Genomic DNA, 21512 nt, shown 5'->3' on the forward strand with positions numbered 1-21512 from the left:
GATTAAAAAGGACAGTTTGCTGACTCTAAGGTCCATTTTCTCATGTTTAATCACACCCTGCTACAACTCTAATAGATGATAAGAAAAGCAATCATTTCACAAAGCCCTACAGCACTATAAAAATATAGTTATTAAATACAGAATTGTAATAAATCAATATTCTTAATTATTTTTAAGTCAAGTTCAAAACCAAAATTATTAGTAGTAAATGAGCCAGTCTCAAAAACTTTCTCCAAGTCTGTCAGCACCATAAATGTCTTAGAGATCCAAACTCAGAACAAGGGTTTTTGACCACCAGCCTTGCAGGCGTTATATGTGTCTGTTCCTCGATTTACTGATTCTTCTGCAGCTTTGCCATTCACTGAATACCTGTTACCCAGCACTGTGATAGAAGCCCCAGCAAGATCTCCTGAGTAAATTGGGAGCATGGGGACCATGGGAGAGGGTTGAAGGGGAGGGGAGAGGCAGGGAGGGAAGCAGAGAAAAATGTAGAGCTCAGTAAAAATCAACAAAATTAAAAAAAAAAAGAAGAAGCAAAGTCCTGTCCTCCTTTCCCTCCTCAGCTGATCAGTTTGTATCTTAATATCAGACTGTTCTGCATGAGGTAGAAGAAGGAGGCAGAGGTAATAGGATGATGATGATGACGATAGTGATAACAATGACGATGGTGATCATGATGATAGTGATGGTGATGATGATGATGGTGGTGATGGTGATGAAGAAGATGATGGTGATGATGGACAGCTAGGAAAGACCTCTTTTATAGCTTCATGCATGGAGTAGAGACTTGAATGAGGAGAAAGAGGCACGAGAAAGCCATCGGAAGAACATGGCTCTGGGAAGAGTAAACAACCACGGCTGCTCTGAGTGAGCTGCAGCCCTGTTGGCTTCCTAGACAAGCATAAGACTCCCTCTCAGCCATTCCTTCTCCACAGATCTGAGAATGGCATAAAGGCTCCAGGAACCCGGGCAAATAAGACAACTCACCCAGCAGCCCAGGTAACACTATGATATCTTCTTGCTTCCATCAGGCAGATGGAATGCCTTGGGTTAGGAATGTCAAACTCAAGGGTCTGAAGATGACTCAGGGGTTAGGAGCATTCGCTGCTCCTACCAAAAACCTGGGTTTGGATCCCGGCACCCACATGATCGCTCACACCCATTTGTAACTAAGTTCCAGGCGTCTAATGTTCTCTTCTGACCTCTGCAGGTTCCAGTACAAGTGTGCAGTGTACATGCATGAAGGAAAAACACTTAGGCACATAAAAATAAAACAAATAAATCTAAAAACAATTTTAAACAGAAAAAAGAAAGGACAAACTGCCTTTCTGTCCCCTCATGAACCTGAAGACCTCGGAGCCTGGGAAAGTGACATTCTTTGTCCTGCTCTTGGCTACAAGGGACTCAGGAGGGTCAGACTACAGCCCCCCTCCTTCCGTGTGTGTATCTTTGATGACCCTCACCCTTCTCTGCCATCTGAACAAGCTGCCTCCTGACAGTTCCCTATATTTTCTTTGTCTCCATCTCCTTCACCCTTTGTGTTGTTTGTCTGCCTTTTTCTGGCTCACACTGCCCCGAGTGGAAGGTAACACATTCCAGGTGTCACTGGTGTCAGACGATGCCCATCCGCTGGCCCGGGAGACACTAACTAACCAGGATTTCCCCTCTCCTTTCCCACAAGTCACTGCCAGCCGCGAAGCACTTATCTTAAAGAGACATTTCTGGAAAGTTGGCCACCAACTGCCACAAGCACTGCTGGGTCTTAATCGCATCTGTTTAAGCAAACAATACTATTTTTGCCTAGCAACTGATGGGAACTAAGGCTTCTCAGCAACAGCACTTAAGTAGATGCATGAATGAATCTCCTGCCTGCAAAAGGACACCTGCCATCCTCGTCCAGGAGAAGGGAGCTCGTGTGGCGGGGCAGTGATTCTTCACTGCTGATGATTTTACACACACACACGCACACACACGTACACGCACACAAAGCCATACATACACACATGCGCACACACATGCACACACATATACACATGCACACATGCACGCGCACACATACACACATGCAAACACACACATACATACACACATACACATGTGCGCACACACACGCACACACACATGCATACACACATACACACATGCGCACACACACGCACACACACATACACACACACATAATGATATGTATCAGTAGTAAAAACAAAATTCACCTTAATTTGGCCATATCTGACCCTTTAAATGGTCAAAAAAACCTCAGAATTTTCCAAAAGAAAACAAAAACATGAAAACCAAAGTCAGAACACAATTGATAGTCGATGCTGAGTCCAAAACTGAACCATGCCCTACATCAGCCCCCCACATCAGGCAGAGAGAACCCAGCCCTTCCTCTCACCCCATCACCAATCTACTCAGCACACAGCACATTCTCCCAGAGTGCAGCTCTGAGCCCCCGGGCTCCGTGCTACAGACTCAGAAGTCTCACTAGGTTCTGATCCCAGGTCACAAAGGGCCCATGCACCCAACCTGTCAAGACTATAAAAAGTCAGGATTTCCTCACAGGCAGCCAGAGACCTACCCACTCCAGTAAGGACTTTACTCTGGATGGAAGATGTGAGGACGCTGCCATGCCCAGCAGCTCCATGCATGCGGGTTCCTACCTCCCTGCCCTTCCGGTTCCCACCAGTCAGCTGATTGCTTTATCTAATAATTCAGCAAAGACCACCTGGATCAATGACCCTGTCGGGAGTTTTCATCCGTCATTTCTTTTTTTTTTTTTTTCATCCGTCATTTCTTGATGTCAGCCTCCGGTTGTCCTGGACCCTACTTCCTGATGTGATAGTGACACAATCTTGTGTGCTTTCACCCATTCTTGCCCCTCTTTCTCTCTTAAGCCACACTTTACTCTCTCAAGGAGCCCCAACCATATTCTTGCCTCTGTTCTTAGGTTCTGTGCAGACTCCTCACCAACTGCATGGAAAGCGTTTTCCTAAAATGCCAGCCAGTGTGTCATGGCATCACACTCATGCCTTCGGGCCATCCTTTGGGACTGGTGCAAACTGAGCGCACTTTCTGTGCTGGGGGCACATCAGGTCCCTTCAAACAGAGGATTTTGTGTGTGTGTGTGTTTGTGTATGTATGTGAGCATGTTCATGTATGTGTTCATGTATGTACTGTGCGAATGTGAGCATGTCATATATGTATGTACATGTGGATGTGAGCATGTTCATGTATGTGTTCATGCATATATGTGTATGTGTGAGTATGTTCATGTATGTGTGTGTTCTGCATGTATGAGTATGTATATAAGCATGTTTATGTATGTATGTGTGTGTGTACATATGGAAGCCAGAGGTCAGCCTTGGGTGTCATTCCTTGGGATTCTGTCCACTTTGTTTACAGAGACAATGTCTCTCACAGGGACCTGGGATTTACCCAGCTAGGCTGGCAGGCTGGTGAATCCCAAGGATCCTCCAGTGCTGGGATTCCAAATGAGCCCCAGTCAACCTGGCTTTCTATATGGATGCTGGGGCTCAAACTAAGGTCACATGACTGTGTGGTGACACTTTACCAACTGAGCTGTCTCATTAGCTCCACGTCTTACCAGTTCTTCAATCATCTTAAAGCCCTTGAAATATAATAACTCTGATCCATGTATAAAGTATATGATGGATACATGCATGTGATGTGTGATATGTACACATACATGTACACACAAATACACATCTCAGGAGGACAATGAGCCTGGGCATCTGACTTGTCACATATGTAGACCTCTGTAATGTCCTGAGAATAAATATAAATATTGATTCAGCCTTTAATGATGCATTGAGGAGGGAGGCATGAATGTGATATATATATATATCACATATATATATATATGTGTGTGTGTGTGTATGAAAGATGATTTTTATGCAAAGTTTTAAAGATGTGGTCCAGTGATGCAGATGGAAACTCCATTGCCATGTTTATTTCTTCTAGAACCTTCATACCTTCTGCTCTCATGGCCTCAGCAAGGGAGGCACACATGTACCAGAACAGGTTTGCCGTCCTGACAATCTAACACCCACCCGAACTCCTCACTCGAAGATCACAGCAGGCCAGGCTCAGGCAGCCGCTGGGTACGGCCGCCTGTAAAGCTCCCACCACCTGCTTCGTTCACTCAGCCAGAGACTCCCATTCTCATCACAACTTACAGTTCTACTGTCGAGGCCCAGAACCTGAACTTTCTATGATTATTTCTTACTTTGGTGGTTCTGTAAAAGTACCAAGGCAAATCCATCATCTGCGGAGGACGGGTTGATTCTTTAACACTCTCAATGACGCTAGGGGCCCGAGAACACAGGGCACCGTGGATAATAAACGGAAAACATGTGTTCATGGTGACTTATCACTGTCACGATTGTTTTGAGTGAAAACATGCCTGGAAAAATTTTGGAATGTTCAAATCCCTAGATGTGCGAGTATTTCCTGCCCCGGAACTACCTCCTTGTGTGGCTCACAGGAGTGACAGACAGCCAGGCTCAGAAGAGCTGGGAGACCAGCTGCTCCTGGGAGAGCTGGGGGCTGGAGCCCTGGCAGACCTTGGTAGAAACCCAGAGTTGGGACTCCTCCACGCCTGGCTCCATTTCGAACCATGAAAGCCTTCCACAGTACAAATGGACACAGCTCTGACTCAGTGCCTGTCCCAGGGGAAACCACAGGGGTGAGGGGATGAGGGAGACATTGTGCTTGATTACAAATGCAACAGCTAGAGGCTGGCTTCAGGGGAGGAAGTAGAGGGGACATCAGAGTCCACTGGGAGAATGAAGTGAGGAAAAACTGCAGGAGAAATGAAGAAGAGAGTGAGAAGGAGATGGGAGAGAGGAAAGAGAAAGACAAATGAGGGTAGGGAAGTGGGGCAGGTGGGTTTAAAACAAGGTGAGATGGAGCTGTGGAGGGAGGTGGCACTGGAGGGCAACTGGGGAGAGTGACAAGAGGCTGAGGGGGTGGTCATGGGAAGAAAGGGGTGGCAAGGTGTCTCTGTGGCCACTTAACACCGGTTGAGAAAGTTGAAAATGGGGTTCCTTACAGTTACTTTTAGCAAACGAAAAAGACTGTTCCCCTGAGTTCCTGGGAGACTGAATCATAAAGAACACAATGTTTTTAAAAAGTTGCCCCATAGTCTAATTTGGAGGCCTGGAATCCCAGCCACTTAGAAGGTTGAGGCAGGAGGATCCCAAGTTCCAGACCAACATGGGCAATTTAGCAAGAATCTCTCTATAAATTACAAACAAACACACACAAACGTTGGTGTGGAGGTTTGAGTGCAAAAGGCCCCCATGGGCCTATAGAATATGGCACTATTAAGAAGTGTGGCCTTGTTGGAGGAAGTTTGTCACTGGGGGTGAGCTTTGAGTTGTCAGACGCTTAAGCCAGGCCCCAAGTCTCTTTCTGCATGCTGCCTGCGGATCTGGCCATAGAATGCTCAGATATTCTCCAGCCTCTGGTCTGCCTGTGTGACACCATGTTTCTTGCCATGTTGACAATGGAGTAAACCTCTAAAATATAAGTCAGCCCCAATCAATCCTTTTCCTTTATAAGAGTTGCAGTGGTTATGGTGTTTCTTCACAGTGATAGAACTTGGACTAAAACAGTTGGAAGTAAAGTACTTCCCTTAGAATGAGTTCCATCCCCGGGACCCACGTTTACAAACCTGGACATGGTGCTATCACACACTGCTGCCCTAGTGCTCTAGGGGGAAAATCAGGTGGACCTCTGGGGCTCTGGCTGGCCAGCCAGCCTAGCCTGCTGGGGCTGGGGTGGAGTGCTTCCTGACCAGTAAGAAACACTGTTTCAACAAATAAGGTGGATAGCTCCTGATGGCCGGCACCTCTAACCTACACGTACACACGCATGCATACATGCATTAAACAAACAAACAAACACATAACAAAAGGGATGGAGATAGTGTGTTTGCCTGGTGACATCAGGCCCATACCCTGTATGAGAGACAGGGAGGATCAATTGTAGAGCTACAGCAAATGCCATTTGGTCGGTTTATAAAGGACTCCACGCAAGAAGCAACACAAACCTGCTCGTTTCTGCCTCACTGCCTCTTCTCCAACTAGGTCATGTTCATGGAGAATCTGGAAGAACAATTTGAAACATGTTAGTGGATACTGGGAAACTCTTTCCCCTTGGCTTCCCACTTACAGGCCGCAAACCATCACACCTGAGCACAGGTGCAGATCTGGGGTAAGCACACAGGTATGTGTTTGTATACACCAGACCATAGATCCAGCAGCAGAAGAACTCACCGCTTCTGAGCCTCTTGGCATCTCTGGTCTGTGAGCCCTGTCTGGAAACAGACACCAGACTCCTCTGATCTGTGCTCTCTACCTGAGACATTAGCCCTGAGTTGGGCCAGTGGTCAGTAACCTGAGTCCACCTCCCCACCTTTTCCCAGCATTCTGCTTGGCTGGCTGCAGTATTTCTACTGTTGTTCAGGTTGCTTAACCACTGCCTGCTTAGTCATGACAGTCCCCTCTGAGGCCTTGTCCTCCTAGACTCCAGATGGCTTCTGTGGTCAGACTGTGTGGATATGTGCCAAGGCCTCTTTCTAGCTTTGCTGCTGTAAGGAAGCTACTGATAATCACTTTCCTTTTCTGTGAATGGGAATAAGGACAGTGTCAATATCATAGGACAGTTACAGGCTTAAGTGAAGCCCAAAATGGTATGGGGGTGAGTTCTAAGCAAATTTGAGTTATTATGATGTACAGTGGTTAAAAGAAAAGACTTGGACAGGGACCGCTCTTGGTATTTCTCCATCAGTTGAGGCCTATGGGCATGATGATTGCTGGTTGATGTAGGAGGTCTGAGCCCACTATGGGCGGGACCATCCCTAGGCAGTCAGTCTGTGCTATATAAGAAAAGAAGCTGAGAGAGCAAGCAGAGGGAGCAAGGCAGGAAGCGGTGTTCCTCACGGCTTCAGTTTCTACTTTAAGTTTCTTCCATGGCTTTTCTGGATGGTGGACTGTAAGCTGTAAGATGAAATAAACCCGCTCCTCTACAAGTGGCTTTTGGAAACAAACCAGAACAATGGATAGAAGAACTTGCTGTGCAAGCGTGCAAACGTGCAAGCATGCAAGTGTGCAAGCATGACGACCTGAGTTCAAATACCAGAACCCCAGTAAAAAGTTGGGCATGACCTCACACATTTACAATCCCAGTTGAGAGGGGAGCAGAGAGAGGAGGAAAGCTGGGATTTGCTGGTTCCCAGGCTAGCTTTTCATCAAGAAGTTCGGCGAGAGCTTCTCTCTCAAGAGAATAAGACAGAGAGTGACTGAGCAGGGCACCAAACATCATCCTCTGGCCTCCACACACGCAGTCCCATGTACACACTCGTGCACATGCCCCTCCCCCCAAAACAAAGACTCCACTGACGCTAAGCTCCAGTCTGAGTTCCACCATCAGATAGCGGTGTGGCCTCAAACAAGTTATTGAGCCTCTATGGCTCTCTCTATCAGGACCATGGGGATAAATGTAGGTCATTGCAAAGGTCAAATGGTTACTATGCATATAGAAGAGAAAGCTTTGGTAGCACGTAAGCACTGTCTAGAATCAGATGCCACACTGTTTTGGGATACTTCTCGCCTTTCTGTACAGTGCTACCTGATTCTTCTCAAGTCTGCCCTTTCCACCACCCATCTGTAGTGAATAGTCCGTTTTGTGGATGGGATCGGTTTCCACTCAGTAGCTAGTAACCAAGCTTTCACCTTGCCTTGACCTAACATGGCTTTTCTCTTTCCCATTGCTTCCTGCCTGCAGGGAGACTCCTGGGATATCACACAAAGCAAGCTCCCCACGAGACTCAGCAAACAAGCTTCATTTCTTTGATGTTTTCCCAGATGGAGCCTGCACACAGGGAGTGTCCTTTCCTATGATCGCCCAGACACCTCTGAACACCATACAATGTTAAGCATGTCCGCATCGACTGGGTGACCTGCTGTGACTGTCTAGTTCACTTGCTGTCACTCAACACTAACAAAATTCCTAAGATGCATCAAACACTCTACAGCAGGACAATCCAGGGAGCTATGACTATCCACATCTCACTGATAACGAAGCATAGGTACAGGAGATCAAATATGTTGCCTAAGATCACTGTGTTTCCGGACCTAGAATCTGAATTTAGCTAGCCTGACTCCGGTGGACTTAGGAGACACACTGAGAGACACACAGGGCTCCTCTCAGGGAGCCTGTCTTCCCTTGTCATCTCTCCCTGCCCTAATGTCTCTTCCTCCTCTTTCTCCCCTTCTCCTTTTCTTTCTTCTTTTTTTATTTTTAGTTTTCTCCAGACAGTGTTTCTCTGTGTACCCCTAGCTGTGCTGGAACTCACTCTGTAGACCACAATGGCCTCTAACGTAGACATCTGCCTGTCTCGTCTACGAGCCCTGGGATTAAAGATGTGTGCACCACCTCTCCCTGCTTCCTTTTTTATTCTTGAGAAACAGTTTTCATGGCCGGTCTCTCTCCCCTTTCTAAGCTACAATTCTGGGAAATTATCAACTGCTTTGTGTGTTCCCCACCTTGAAGTCCGTAAGAAACACTGGCTGGGAACATTACAATGTGTAGGAACTGGGGCTGCGGAGGGAACGTGCACCTGAGAGTTCACAAACGTTCTTGATGAAACAGACATGATGGATAGTGACTGGAATTTCAAAAGCCCAACTGCTGCTTCCTCTGAAGTGAGGTTGTTGCAGAGGAATGTAAGTGCGCAGGAACTGAAGTCACAGGGGCAATGTATAGGGTGGTTCCGGACAGTTTCCCCTGCTGCTGGCTTGGCCCTGTGCCCAGGCAGAAGAAAGGGTCTACCCTGCAGTCCCGTTTCCATCCTCCGTGGGGGCTGGGGCGAGGTTAGACACCTATCTGAGTCCCGAGACGTGTTTACAGGACTCAGACAAATAAAAGGAGGCAGTCTCAAAGGGCCACCTTTGGGTAGCTCCCCTGGGTCAAGGCTTCATGCTTCCTGCTTCCTGGTGGGGCTCCTAAATCATTACTGCTTGAGGTATGTTAAAACATCAAGGTGCATTTTACTTCTAATGCAGAGGATCTCAAGCTTTTGTAGTCTGACTGGGCACAACTCTAGGTCCAGGGCCTTGGTGGCCAGTACCTCCCATGTGTGAAGGTGTCTTTAAGGAATCACAACTTTCTTAACTCTTCACAGTAACCATCTAGAACTTTCTGAACACATCTTAGTAAGGTATTGTTCTCACATCTTGTCCCCACCCACTCTGCTGTACAGCACTGCATAGAACTGGGCTGTTAGGTGCTAGGACCTTGATTTGAATAGCCAAAAGCTAAAGTCACATCACAAGCTGACTCCCACTGCTCCCTCATACTATTAGCTGGAAAAACCATCCACTTTCTAAGTTCTCATTCCTACATTCGAAATGATAGCCTGTGCAGAGGTCTATGAGGTGCCTGATATGGCCTGTGACAGTGGTGACACATGCGCTCATGTGTCCTGCTGCCCTGGGCTCCCTGGAACCATCCTTGCCATCCTGAGTCCTCAGAAGGTTCTAGTTGGCTAACTGAGAGACTTTAATGATTGAGTTTTCTACTCAATTTTGCTATCTGGCTGGAATAACTAAGGAGAGAAAATTGGTCCAGAGGATCACACAGCTCCGGGTTGTTGTCAGGTTAGACAACACAGCTCCTCCTTGGATCAGAGGATCACACAACTCAGGCTGTTGTCAGGTTAGACAGCACAGCTCCTCCTTGGATCAGAGGATCACACAACTCAGGCTGTTGTCAGGTTAGACAACTTCCCCCTCCCCGTCCCCCCCCACCTTGGATCAGAGGATCACACAACTCAGCTGTTGTCAGGTTAGACAACTCCCACCTCCCACCCCACCCCACCCTGCCTTGGATCAGAGGATCACCCAGCTCTGGATTGTTGTCAGGTTAAACAATATAGTCCCCCTTGGATCAGAGGATCACACAGCTCGGGTTGTTGTCAGGTTAGACACAACAGCTCCCCCTTGGAGCTGTCTCCATTCTCTATGCAGAGCATAGACCTGCAGACCAGGCTCTGAGCCACAAGTGTGTCCACTGGGGATTTCCTGATGGCAGAGCTTCAGCTGGAAGAGACCAGGCCACCAATTCCAGGAAGAGCCCCACCTTTCATACAAGATGACTTTCTAAATAATTCTTGAGGAAGTTGGGAGGCCTGGAGAAGGTAATCAGTCAGGAATGAGAGGTGGTGCCTTGTGTGTGTGTGTGTGTGTGTGTGTGTGTGCGCGTGTACTTGTGTGTATGTGTGGGTGAATGTGAGTGTGTGTGTGTGCACATGTGCGTGTACCTGTGTGTGTGTGCGTGTGTTTGTATGTGTGCATGTGTGTGTGTCTGCATGCACCACACACCAGAGGTGGTGTGCCAGAGGTTAACTTTGGATGCCTTCCTCAGTTACTCTATACCTTCATTTTTGATATAGGATTTCTCTGTTTTTCCTGAGGCTCATCACTTTGGCTAGACCAGCTGAAGGCAAGTGACAGGGATCCTCCTGTCCACCCTTCCCCAGGGTGCAATGACCAGCATGCACTGCTACAAGCTCTGGCTTTTACACACGGATGCTGGGGACCAAACCTGGCTTCTCATTCCTGCCCAGCTTGAAAAGTAAGAATAAAAAAATCTGAAGAAGGCAAACAAGATGTTCACAAAACTCCAGGTACCCCACTTCTCAGACCCTATCACCAGAGCAAGACACTCACTCCCTTCGCTAGCCTAGAATGCCAGTCTTACCCTTGCTTCCAAGTTGAGTAACTTGAATCTACCTTACCAAGATTCCTCAGAGAAGGCTAGCAACACCCACCAACTCCAAGGACCAATTCAGAAGCCCTTGGCCTCCGAACTAGCAAAGGTGCATATGTCTCAGCCTTACAAGCCAGAGAAGGGGATACTGTTTATTCTCATCTTATACAGAGGATGTGGGGTCAAAGATACAAGGAAAATTAACGAACTCTCTAAAAGTTATGTGGATCGGAGCAGGACTTCAATCCACATGCGATGCCAGGGCCAGACATGCACAGCTTGTCACTGTGAGCGTGATCATTGGGGTCACTTCTGAAAGAGAGTTTAGGCTAACCTTAATGTGGGAATCATCTCAAGTTCTCACTTGAGACACCACATCTTCTGAGGAACCAGTGCTGTATAGGCACAAATGTTCCCTCCTCAATTAATGAGTGGGCTGTCTCATCTCCTGCCTTGGTTATACCCCACAAAACCTGGCTCACCTCCCACCTTTGCTGCACCCCACAAAGGCTGGATCATATCCTGCCTAGGTGGCACCCCACAAACTGGGGCTTGGGAGAAGAGCCATATGTGCATCCCTCAAGTCATGAGAAAGAGAAAGATGAAAAAGACAAAGAAAACATAGACCAAAACAAAGACCCTAAAATGAGGAAAGGAAGCAAGCATATAAAATCATCAAGATAATGGCTCTTCATTGTCAACTTCCTAGACCAAGGATCACCCTAGGAGACTAAGGTACACCTCTGGGGGCCTCCACAGAGGCATTTCCAGAGAGGCTTGCCTGAAAACAGACCCACCCTGGTGTGGCTGGCATCACCCCCATGCTAGGGGGCAGTGGGAATGGGCAGGAAGGGGAAAGAAGAAAAACAGTCAGACACCAGCATTCTCTTTCCTCGGTGTAACGTTGCTGTGGTGCACATTCTGTGGTCTGCTGTGCCATTCCACCACCAAGTAAAGTCTCTAGAGCTGCGAGCCAACACAAAAGCCTTCGTTGATGGAGGAAGGTCATTGAGCAATAAAGAAACTGCTTGGCTGATAGGTTAAAGCATAGGTGGGAGGAGTAAACAGAATAGAATGCTGGTAGGAAGAAGAAGTGAGGTCAGAAGTAATGCAGCTCCTTTCAGAGTCAGACGCCTCAGACAGAGACGCCATGCTCAGCTCTCCCGGGTAGAATCGACAGCTCTGCTCTCTGGAGCAGAGACGCCAGGCTCCGCTCTCCCAGGCAGCTCGAACCCAGGATGGACATAGGCTAGAATCTTCCCGGTAAACGCACCTTGGGGTGCTTACAAACAATTATTAGAAATGGGCTAGTCCAGGTGCGAGAATTAGCCTAGAAGAGGCTAGATAGAAATGGGCCAAGCAGTTCTTAAATGAATACAGTTTGTGTGTTGTTATTTCGGGCATGAGCTAGCAGGCCTCCGGGGTGCTGGGGACGCAGCCCCGCCGCTCTTATTTCAACACTTCGTCTTCATCTTGTCTATGTCAGGTAATTGAGCTAGCAGGCCGCCGGGGTGCTGGGGACGCAGCCCCGCCGCTCTTATTTCAACACTTCGTCTTCATCTTGTCTATGTCAGGTAATTGTTACAGCCTCAAGAAAGTTATCAAGAAAGCCAATAAACACTGTGATGAAAGGAAATGCTGAAACCAAGATCGAAGATTCAAAACACACTGTGAATAAATTACGTTCCCTGTACCAAATACCAATCTCCTCAAATTAAGTTCAATACAAGAAGAAAACGTCAAAGACAAGTTTTTACTTACCTGGGAATTATTAAAATTTCAATGATAATGATACCCAGACTAAAACAGAATATTCTTATGCCTGTTATAAAGGTAAACTAATTTAACTCCCATAACAATCATAGGAAATTGGTACTACTATTAGCATGATTCTGTACATGAAGAGAAGAAGATGTGGAATTGCGTGTCTCACCTCCCCATCAGCAATGGGCCTTGCCTCTAGCATAAGAAGTGGGATAAAGAATCCCACATGGAGTAATCTACCCATCCCTCCTTTACTTAGATGAATGCCTCCCCACCTTCCAAAGACAAACAACCTGCATCAATCCTGGGGAAAAGTCTTAGCACTACCCATGGTCCTTTGGCCACACTCATCGTTTGCTGTGATACACAGAGACTAAAGGCTTTAGAACTGTGCTGCAGTCTGATGCTCAGGTAAAATCCTCAGCTTTTCAAATCTGCTTCATCACTGCCAGCCTCATTGTGATGCCTCAGCCTAGCGTCTCCAGACTCTCAGAGATGGCAACGTGACATCGTCACCTACAGAGTTTACCACCAAGAACCATGCAATCGAGTTGCATGGTTTTTAAATTGGACTGTTTTAAGCAAATTCACAATTTCGGATTGATCTGTATTTATAGCTTTCCTTGAATGCACAAAGCCCACTGTGGCAGGGCGGTGGTGGCACACACCTTTAATCCCAGCACTTGGGAGGCAGAGGCAGGTGGATCTCTGTGAGTTCGAGACCAGTCTGGTCTACAAGAGCTAGTTCCAGGACAGGCTCCAAAACCACAGAGAAACCCTGTCTCGAAAAACCAAAAAAAAAAACAAAAAAAAAAAACAAAAAAACAAAGCCACTGTGGGGAGTGGAGAAGGCTAGGCTGAGCAATCTCCTGACACTAGCACTGACTTCAGACTGCAGAAAGTTGTAGCCCAGTAAATACACCAAGGACTAGCTACGTTCCTGTACAGAAAACCTCAAACTCCCCTCCTACACCGCTTTTTAAAAGAACTGGTTGCTGATTTCCACCTTCCCAGGAAATCAAAGGACGGGGATAGAGAAATCACTGTGGATGAGGACTGACTCACCAAGGGCCGAGCCATGGACTGAATGCTCTCGCTCAACGTCGCTTCTGAAGAACACGTCACAATTAGCACAAAGCAGAACGAGACTGTCCTTGGCAATTTCATTTCTTCAGATTCGAGTTGTTTTGCCTGAAATGGAAATATGAGTCCTTAGAGACATGGCGGTTGATTTATGAAACAAGGAAAGAATTGCTAACCCCCGTCTTGAAAGCCACACCACAGGACTTTTTCATAGAAGGGAAGGGAAGGGAAGGGCATGGATGATCAAACTAAGAAACAAGCATTGTCTCAGTGGGGATATAAACAGGTCAGGAAGGCTGAGGAGGGGAGGGTGTTTAGGGGTGTTAATGCAGGTAAGTAAAACAAAGGAAGCAGGTTTGGGGGTTCAGTTCCTGCACTCATGAAGAAAGGTGGGATGAATGAAAGGGAGGAGAAAATGAGGCTGAAGAAAGAAAACAAGAAAAAGAGATGGGCAGTTTAGTAAGAGATTCTACTAGGCCTGGGAGATGGTGCGGTGCTCCAAGTGCATGCTGCACAAACACAAGAGCGGGATTTTGCACCCCCAGCACTCAGGGAAAGCCAGGCAAGGTGGCCCCATCTATAAACCCAGTGCTGCTGTGGACAGATGTGAAATGAAATGAACAGTCCCCGGAAGCTCCTAGCCAGCTAGCCTGGTGTACACAATAGAGAACGTTAAAGAGACCCTGCCTCAAACAAGGGAAGGCTGGACACTTGAGTTGTCCTCCAGTCTCCACGCATGCAGCAAGGCATGTGCACACCCTGCATACATAGATAGGCACAGAGAGATGGGAAATCTCTTTATTGTAAGCCACTATACAGATTGCACCATTCAGAGAACTTGCCCCACGTTTGCTACACTTGCTGCACTTGGATATTCTCATGTCTACCCTAGTCTATTTTAACCTTTTTGTTGTTGTTGTTGTTGTTTTAATTCTGTAAGCAATCCGTTCAGTTGACCCTTTGACCATATTAATTGACTAAACCTTGTTAGTATTTAGTTTTAAAAATATCAGTTTTACTTTATAGCACTATGTCATGGTACAAATATGATATTAATGCCATAAAGTATCCTATGAGACAAACTAACTTTTAAACTCTCTTTATATAATACTGGTTATGTATACAGAAGCCTTACTATAACTGAATTAATCATTCTTGTATTTGAAAATCAGAACAATACACTCAAATCAAGTACATTCAGGAACCAAGAAAAATGAGTTGGTATAGATCGCTTCTTTTCTGTCTTTGTGTGATTGCCAGTATGTGCACAGGTTGGCTAGCCTATGTGTGCACGTGAGGAGGCCAGAAGTCAATGCTGGGAATTTTCCTCTGGAGTGCTCCACCCTGTTTTGAGGCAGGTCTTTAACTGAACCTAGAGCTCATTGGCTGACTCAACTGGCTGGCCGTCAAGGCCGAGGACCTGCCTGTCTACCTCCGCAGTACTGAGATTGCGGATGCTCAAGACTGTACTGGGCTTCAATGTGGCTGCTTGGGACTGAACGACATGGTAATACAGCAGGTACATTGTCCACTGAGCCACTGCCTGGCCCTCTCACATGAAGCGTGGCAGTGAAAAGAGTCACTGATTGAGATGGGAGATCTGGATTAGGGTCTAGGATTAGGGGCTTTATTGTGACCTGTATCCTTGATTAAATCTTCTATGAGTTTTGATCCCAATACTTCACCTGCAAAGTAGGGGTCATAATACTTCCTCCCTTAATTCTCTCAGAATTTCCTGAGACGCAACTGAGATTTAAAGCCAGGAAGAGCGCCTGAGAAAAGAATTTGGAAACATCTAAGCACGGCGAATATGACAATGGTTATCAGGCCAATGATCAGTGAAGGGCAGAGGGCAGCCATGAGGGAGCTGCAGAGAGCACCGGAGGCTCGGGATCAGGATGCCACACTATGAGGGCCAAGAAGCACCTGTCAGGAAGAACTGTATGTCAGTCGTCAAGAGCCAACTGCCTTTTCCTCCTCCCCGGTGAGAAAGGGAAAGGCTCGGCTCTGTGAAACGTTTCAGTCTGCACATCTGGCAATCAATGCGTTTTTAAAATTCTTTGGCTCAGTGATTTTAGGGCAATGCTTTGCAATTTCAGTTATGGGGATAGATGCCACAGGCCAGATGCATCTGCTGCAGGAAACCAGAGTGACACATTAATTGGTCTTTATGTACGTGTTTGATGTAGGCATAGGCTGATGAAGGCTGCTGACAGCAGCTATGGCTAAGATGAATAAGTCCATCTTATATCTCCAAAGGATACTCACTCAGAAGGCAAATCGATCTTCTTAGGTCCCAACAGAGTACACTGTATACTGGTCGGCACCACAGTGAGGCAATTAATTAATCAAGGGTGTGAGAAATAAGAGACGAGAAAGAGAGTCTAGGGAGGAACTCAGACACCAGGACACCAGAGCAAACCTCAGATCTGTACTATCCATATGCTCCAGTGAACCTTTCTGTTCATTTGGGTTAGAGTCATGAGGAATTATAAAGTCCCTAAACTGTCGCCACGGATGCACTGGCATAGGTCAGTGGCCAACACAGTCCCATCTCTCTGCCTCTAGCCTCCTTTGAGACTATTCTTGGTAGACATTCTTCTGTCTGTTGAGACATTTGGGGAAAAACACAACAGTACATGATTTAACTCATTTGTGTGGTGTGTGTGTGTGTGTGTGTGTGTGTGTGTGTGTGTGTGTGTGTGTGAAGAGATACAGACAGGACCCTATCCTATGAATATTCTCTGGAATGAGGCACAGTTGTCAGCTACACTGCAAAGATGGGGCATTGTTTGGAAGAAAGGAGGAAATCAGGACTCAGAAGGGGAAGCAATATTCTAAATAACTGGCAACTAGTGTGACAGGGGCTTGGTCAAAGGGAACCCAGTGCCAGCAGAAGGTCGCTTAAGCTACTGAGGCTTCTGCTTCGTCAGGGAAGAAGCGTGAAGCTGAAATTCCTCCCTGCCTTGCCCCTGATCTTAACGTATCTGTCCTCCAGCTCACAGACGTGCTCACCTATGCGGAAACCAGAACTGGCTTTGCAACTTAGTTAATGAGAAAAATATCCACGCTGGTCTAGCTGAGATCTGGAGCTGCCTCCTACATTCAAGGCCATGCGTGGTCACAGGGGCCTTAAGCTGGCATGCCCCTAGAAAGACATATCGCTTCTCACATTCCTGGAGCAAAGTCCAAATACTAAAAGACCCAGAGAAAAAAAGAAAACCATCTGCTATCATTCCCGATCCTTCTCTTAAGGAATTAAAGTACTGGACAGTCTCCTGTAAGGTACCTGTTGTGGGAGCTGACCAGTCATGAGAACAACCGGGAAATGTGGTCTAGCTTCCAGGATTAACCCCACCGTACTGAGAAACTTCCTGGTCAACTCAGACACTGTCTTCCTGTCTATGAAGTTTTAAGAGGCAGAAAAAGGAAAGTGCAGGCTGATGAAACATTCCAGGAATAAGTCAGGGCTATTCTCAGCAATGCTTGGACCACGTCATGTCTGACTCCTCGGCTGTCAATCAATAGTGATGGGCTCTTCCAGAGTGACTGTGTACCAGAAAAGGCACAGCGAAAATCCAGCCTGCTCATCCAAAACTGAGACATCCCACCCCCCGCATTGAAGACTGACCCTCTAGAATCCCAGCAGCTGTCCAGGCTAACTCCGATTTTATTAGAGGTGAGGAAGTGGCAAGGGTGAAGAAAACAGAAAGAGGTCTCTTGCAGAGTTCAACTCCTGATCATAAATAGTCACGTCTAGGTCATCTGATGATTCTGTGGACTATTCAAAAATGCAGGATGTTCCGAACAGGGCCATTGTGGAATGCTTTTTTGAAATGAATGGCTTGATAAACTCCATACTGCCAAGTCTTCCCACATTCTCTCATCTGCCCCCTCACCAAATACACTCGGCCATCTTGGTTTTTCAGATGACGATGCTAAAGTTTAGGGCTGACTTTATCTCACAGTTAGCTAGGTGTGGAGACAGTCAGAACCTTAGAAGTTACTTAAAATGCCAGCTAATCATATTTTCCTATAGCCCGGTGAGCCACATTTATAGGAATTTGGATAAATGCAGCTGGTGACAGGGCTGACAGTCCCTAACTACGAGCGTAGCTTACCACAGCCCAGCCTCTGTTAAGCTCTCTATAAGGGAGATGCTCTCTGGGCACAGAGTACAAGCCTTTCAGTACTCAGGAAATAGAGGGAGGAAGATCATGAGTTTAAAGGTAGCCTCGGCTACACAGTAAGATATCATCTTTATCCCACTAAAAACTAAGAGGATTGTCTCATTTAACCCTCTCCACGGTCCTCGACTCCGTGGGGCTACTGAACTATTACTATTTACTGTCCAGATATAGAAATGGGAGCTTTGTTCAGGGCTCAGAGCCATGCTGCTAGTACCTGATAGCGGAGAAATGGATTACCTAGAGACCTATACCACCAGAGAAAGGGCATTGAAGCCGAGAGAGTTTCTTGGTGAAACAGAAACAAAAATAAATGGAGAATTTTCTCAAAATAAACCAGGAAATTGAAACATGAATTCCAGCCGCATATTGCCAAGAGTTATCCCTGGGATACAGTGTAGGCCACTTTATCTTCCGAGCCAGAGTTTTCTTATGAACTAAGGCAAGGATTTGACAGAACTCAATGACGGCAAGTTCAGTGACAGTGGTTGCCCTTGGAGCATCTCAGTGACTGCTCGGAACATTTACAACTCCTTACATGCTTTGCATCTCAGATGCAATCTTGCAGACTGACTTCTAAAACCATCTCCCTCTGATGTGAGTCCTGGCCAAGGCCTCCCTGCCTAACCGGTGTACCATGGCAACAGTACTGTAGCAACAGTACCATAGCAACAGTAGCTTTGTCTTTGGCCATCTCTTCAGAAAGATGCATCTTTCTGGAGCACCTTCCTCCCTAGTCCTTCCCTGCTTCTCTTATTCTTAATGATTTTCAAACTAAAAGCACTTTCACTGGTACCCAAGGTCCCCCATGACCTTTTATTTTTAATAATGTGTTTAATAAGCTTTCCCCTCCTGATGTTGGCTGATACAGAGGTATCTAAGTAGTGCAAAAAGTTTTCCAGAGTTCATACAAAAGCAAAAAGTCAAACAAAAAACATTCTTGAGGGTGGAGAGTAACAATTATCAGCAAACTATTTTTAGGTATTTTACAAACTCAGATAATCCTGCCGTTTACTTGGCTCATTAATCTTCATCTCAGAGGCCTAGCAGTCACTGTGCATTCAAAGTTTACCCACCCGTCACGTCCAGGAAAAGGCTGCCTTCTAACACTAGTTCCTTGATGCTGCTATAAGTAGCCCTCGCCCTGGAACACCTACACACACCCTTGCAGGCCCTGGGCCTCCCTGTCCCATGATTCCCTCTCCCATCTATTCATGTGTCCATTTATTAGGTCTTGACAAGTGCCAGGTGTTCTGCTGGGCTCAAGGAAGTGGCAGTCACAAAGACAGTCCTCTCTCCAAAGAGCTTGGAGGCTAATGAAGCAGACAGACATCATTAAAGGATCAATTACTCAAGTCCCTGGAGGATGAGCGGTTCTTGAGCAGTTGCTATGTACCCAATGCTGAGAACCAACTCTATTTAATAGCTTCATCTCTATAACAGTCCCACTGAAGTGTTTCAGGCATGCTTTCTAATTAACAGCACGATTTAAAATTCACTGGTCACATACCGCTTAAACAACTTTGAGTAAGAATTTAAATGTAAGAAGCCTAAATCCACTGTGGATCATTTTATCAGTATGCTGAACTTTCTGGAAAACAACAACAATGACAAAAAGCAAACAATTAAAAACTATAAGAGGGAGCTGAACCAGTCTTGGGTTTGTGAAAGGTGTCCCAGGCATAGTGTTCAAATAATCGGAACCAGAAGCCTACATTTCAACTATCTTTAGGGGGAGGGAATTAGAAAGGCCCTGAGGTAGGCGAAATCGCAGTTCATTTAAGGAGCTATAAATGGGTCAGAGTGCCTGGATATCAAGACGGCAAAAGACGGGGATTCTGGGAGGTGAGCAGAATCCAGGGAAGGCAGACCTGACAACTTTGACCGAAGGATTAGCTAAAATTTAAGAGAGGAGGCTGGAACCAAATTCAACAGAATTCCAAACAGTGAGGTCCAGGCCAAGAGGATGATTGCATCCAGATATTTCGGAATGAGACTTGAGCAGCAGGAAGGGAAAGAGGCCAGCCATGTCGACGCACGCATATAATTCCAGTGCTTTTGAAGCTGAGGCACGAGCATCTTGTGATCAAGGCCAGCCTGAGCTATGTGTGCGACTGTTTCCAAAAACAAACATAGAAAACTAAAGCAAAGAACCAAAGCCAGCAGGGAATGATGTAAACCAGGAAGGTTTGACATTAAGAAGGAGGGGCTGGGCGGTGGTGGCGCACACCTTTAATCCCAGCACTCGGGAGGCAGAGGCAGGTGAATACCTGTGAGTTTGAGGCCAACCTGGTCTACAAGAGCTAGTTCCAGCACAGCTAGGACTGTTAAACAGGGAAACCATGTCTTGGAAAAATAAAGAAGAAGGATGTGGTCACAATATCCATGCTGAGAGGTGCATGAAGAAGGGCTGAGGGTGTTCACTGAACCTTCAGACAGGATGGTCTCTTCACAAGGGTCTCATTGGGGTAGTGAGGTGGCAATCACCTTGGGAAGAGCTGTAGACTGTGTAGGAGGTACGGAACTGGAGATGGCGGGCACAGGACTCAAGAATTTGCTCACAATGGTCTCAAGAGAGTGACGGTCCTTCAGTGTGCACCATCTACGTGGATAATGTTGCACCCACAGTTTTTTTTTTAATAAATGGAACAAATTATATTTCACACTAGGGTGATTTCAAGGGCAGTCCTGCCTCTGACTCAACTTGGCCGGGCTCACTAAGGAGAAATACCATTGTCCCCTTTACAAGTAATTGAGTAGCTATCTCTTTATATCTCTCACCTCCTTGTCCAAGGGTAGAGACTAGGTTCTTTCTGAAAACATATCCTTACCAAAATCAAGACTTAGACTACAAACAGTATGTTCACTTATGACCATACCAAAAGAGAATAATGCAAAGCAAAGCTCCTTGCCTAGACGATGGTGCCTCGTTTCAGGAGCAGCTTCAAGCGCTGAGATTATTTCTTTGTTTACTGGGGATGTAGCTCAATGTCAGAGCAGTTGCCTACCCGACAAAGACTTGAGTTTGGCCCCAAGAACTGTGAGAAAGCAAACAGAGAAAACAGCTCTCGAGCTGGGGGAACGCCTCGATGGGCAAAGTAATTGCTTTGCAAGTATCAAAGCCGAGTTGCAATCCCTGGCACCCATGTAAGAAAACTCAGCATGATGTGCGTGCCTATAATCCCAGCTCTGGGGAGGTAGAGACAGCAGCTTCCCTGAGGCGCACTGGTGGTTAGCCAGTCTAGCCAGCCAATTAGATAGCTCCACAGTCAGTGAGTCAAAAACAATCTAAAAGGTAGGGAGCTATGGAAACAGACAACCAGTGTTGACCTCTGGCCCATATATACATGAGGGTGTGCACCTGCACATATGTGTGAAAGTGCACACACACACACACACATACAGGAAACAAAACTAAATGGATAAATAAATAAATAAATAAATAAATAAGAAGTCTTCATTCATCTGCCTGATGGTTGAGGATCTGGTAAGGATGGGGTGCTGTCCATATATAATCTCTCTCCAGAACTACAGAAGTGCAGACTCAAAATCCTAAGTGTAGCTTTAAGAGGTTCCCAACAGACCTGTATTTACCATGGCAGAGTCGATAAGACTTATCTTCGTTGACCTTATTTAATTCAATGACTCATCCCTGGCACATGCAGGATTATAAAGTCAATATTT

At 46.4% G+C, this 21512-nt stretch overlaps 1 protein-coding gene across 4 annotated transcripts in view; it reads right to left on the bottom strand.

The window, feature by feature from the left end:
* The window catches only part of Adgrf5 (adhesion G protein-coupled receptor F5), a 93488-nt gene that overhangs the window by 36760 nt on the left and 35216 nt on the right, over window positions 1–21512 (bottom strand). For all 4 annotated transcript variants that reach the window (XM_050119330.1, XM_050119332.1, XM_050119328.1 and 1 more), the window contains exons 2-3: window positions 13624–13749; window positions 6074–6128 (exon numbers count right to left, since the gene is read on the bottom strand). In XM_050119330.1, the coding sequence (XP_049975287.1) occupies window positions 6074–6128; window positions 13624–13725 (157 nt within the window). In that variant the 5' untranslated portion in view covers window positions 13726–13749. The remainder of the gene's footprint in view (window positions 1–6073; window positions 6129–13623; window positions 13750–21512) is intronic.

This window comes from Alexandromys fortis, unplaced genomic scaffold (assembly GCF_014885135.2).
Source record: "Alexandromys fortis isolate MF-2015 unplaced genomic scaffold, M_Fortis_MF-2015_v1.1 scaffold_145, whole genome shotgun sequence".
Lineage (NCBI taxonomy): Eukaryota > Metazoa > Chordata > Mammalia > Rodentia > Cricetidae > Alexandromys > Alexandromys fortis.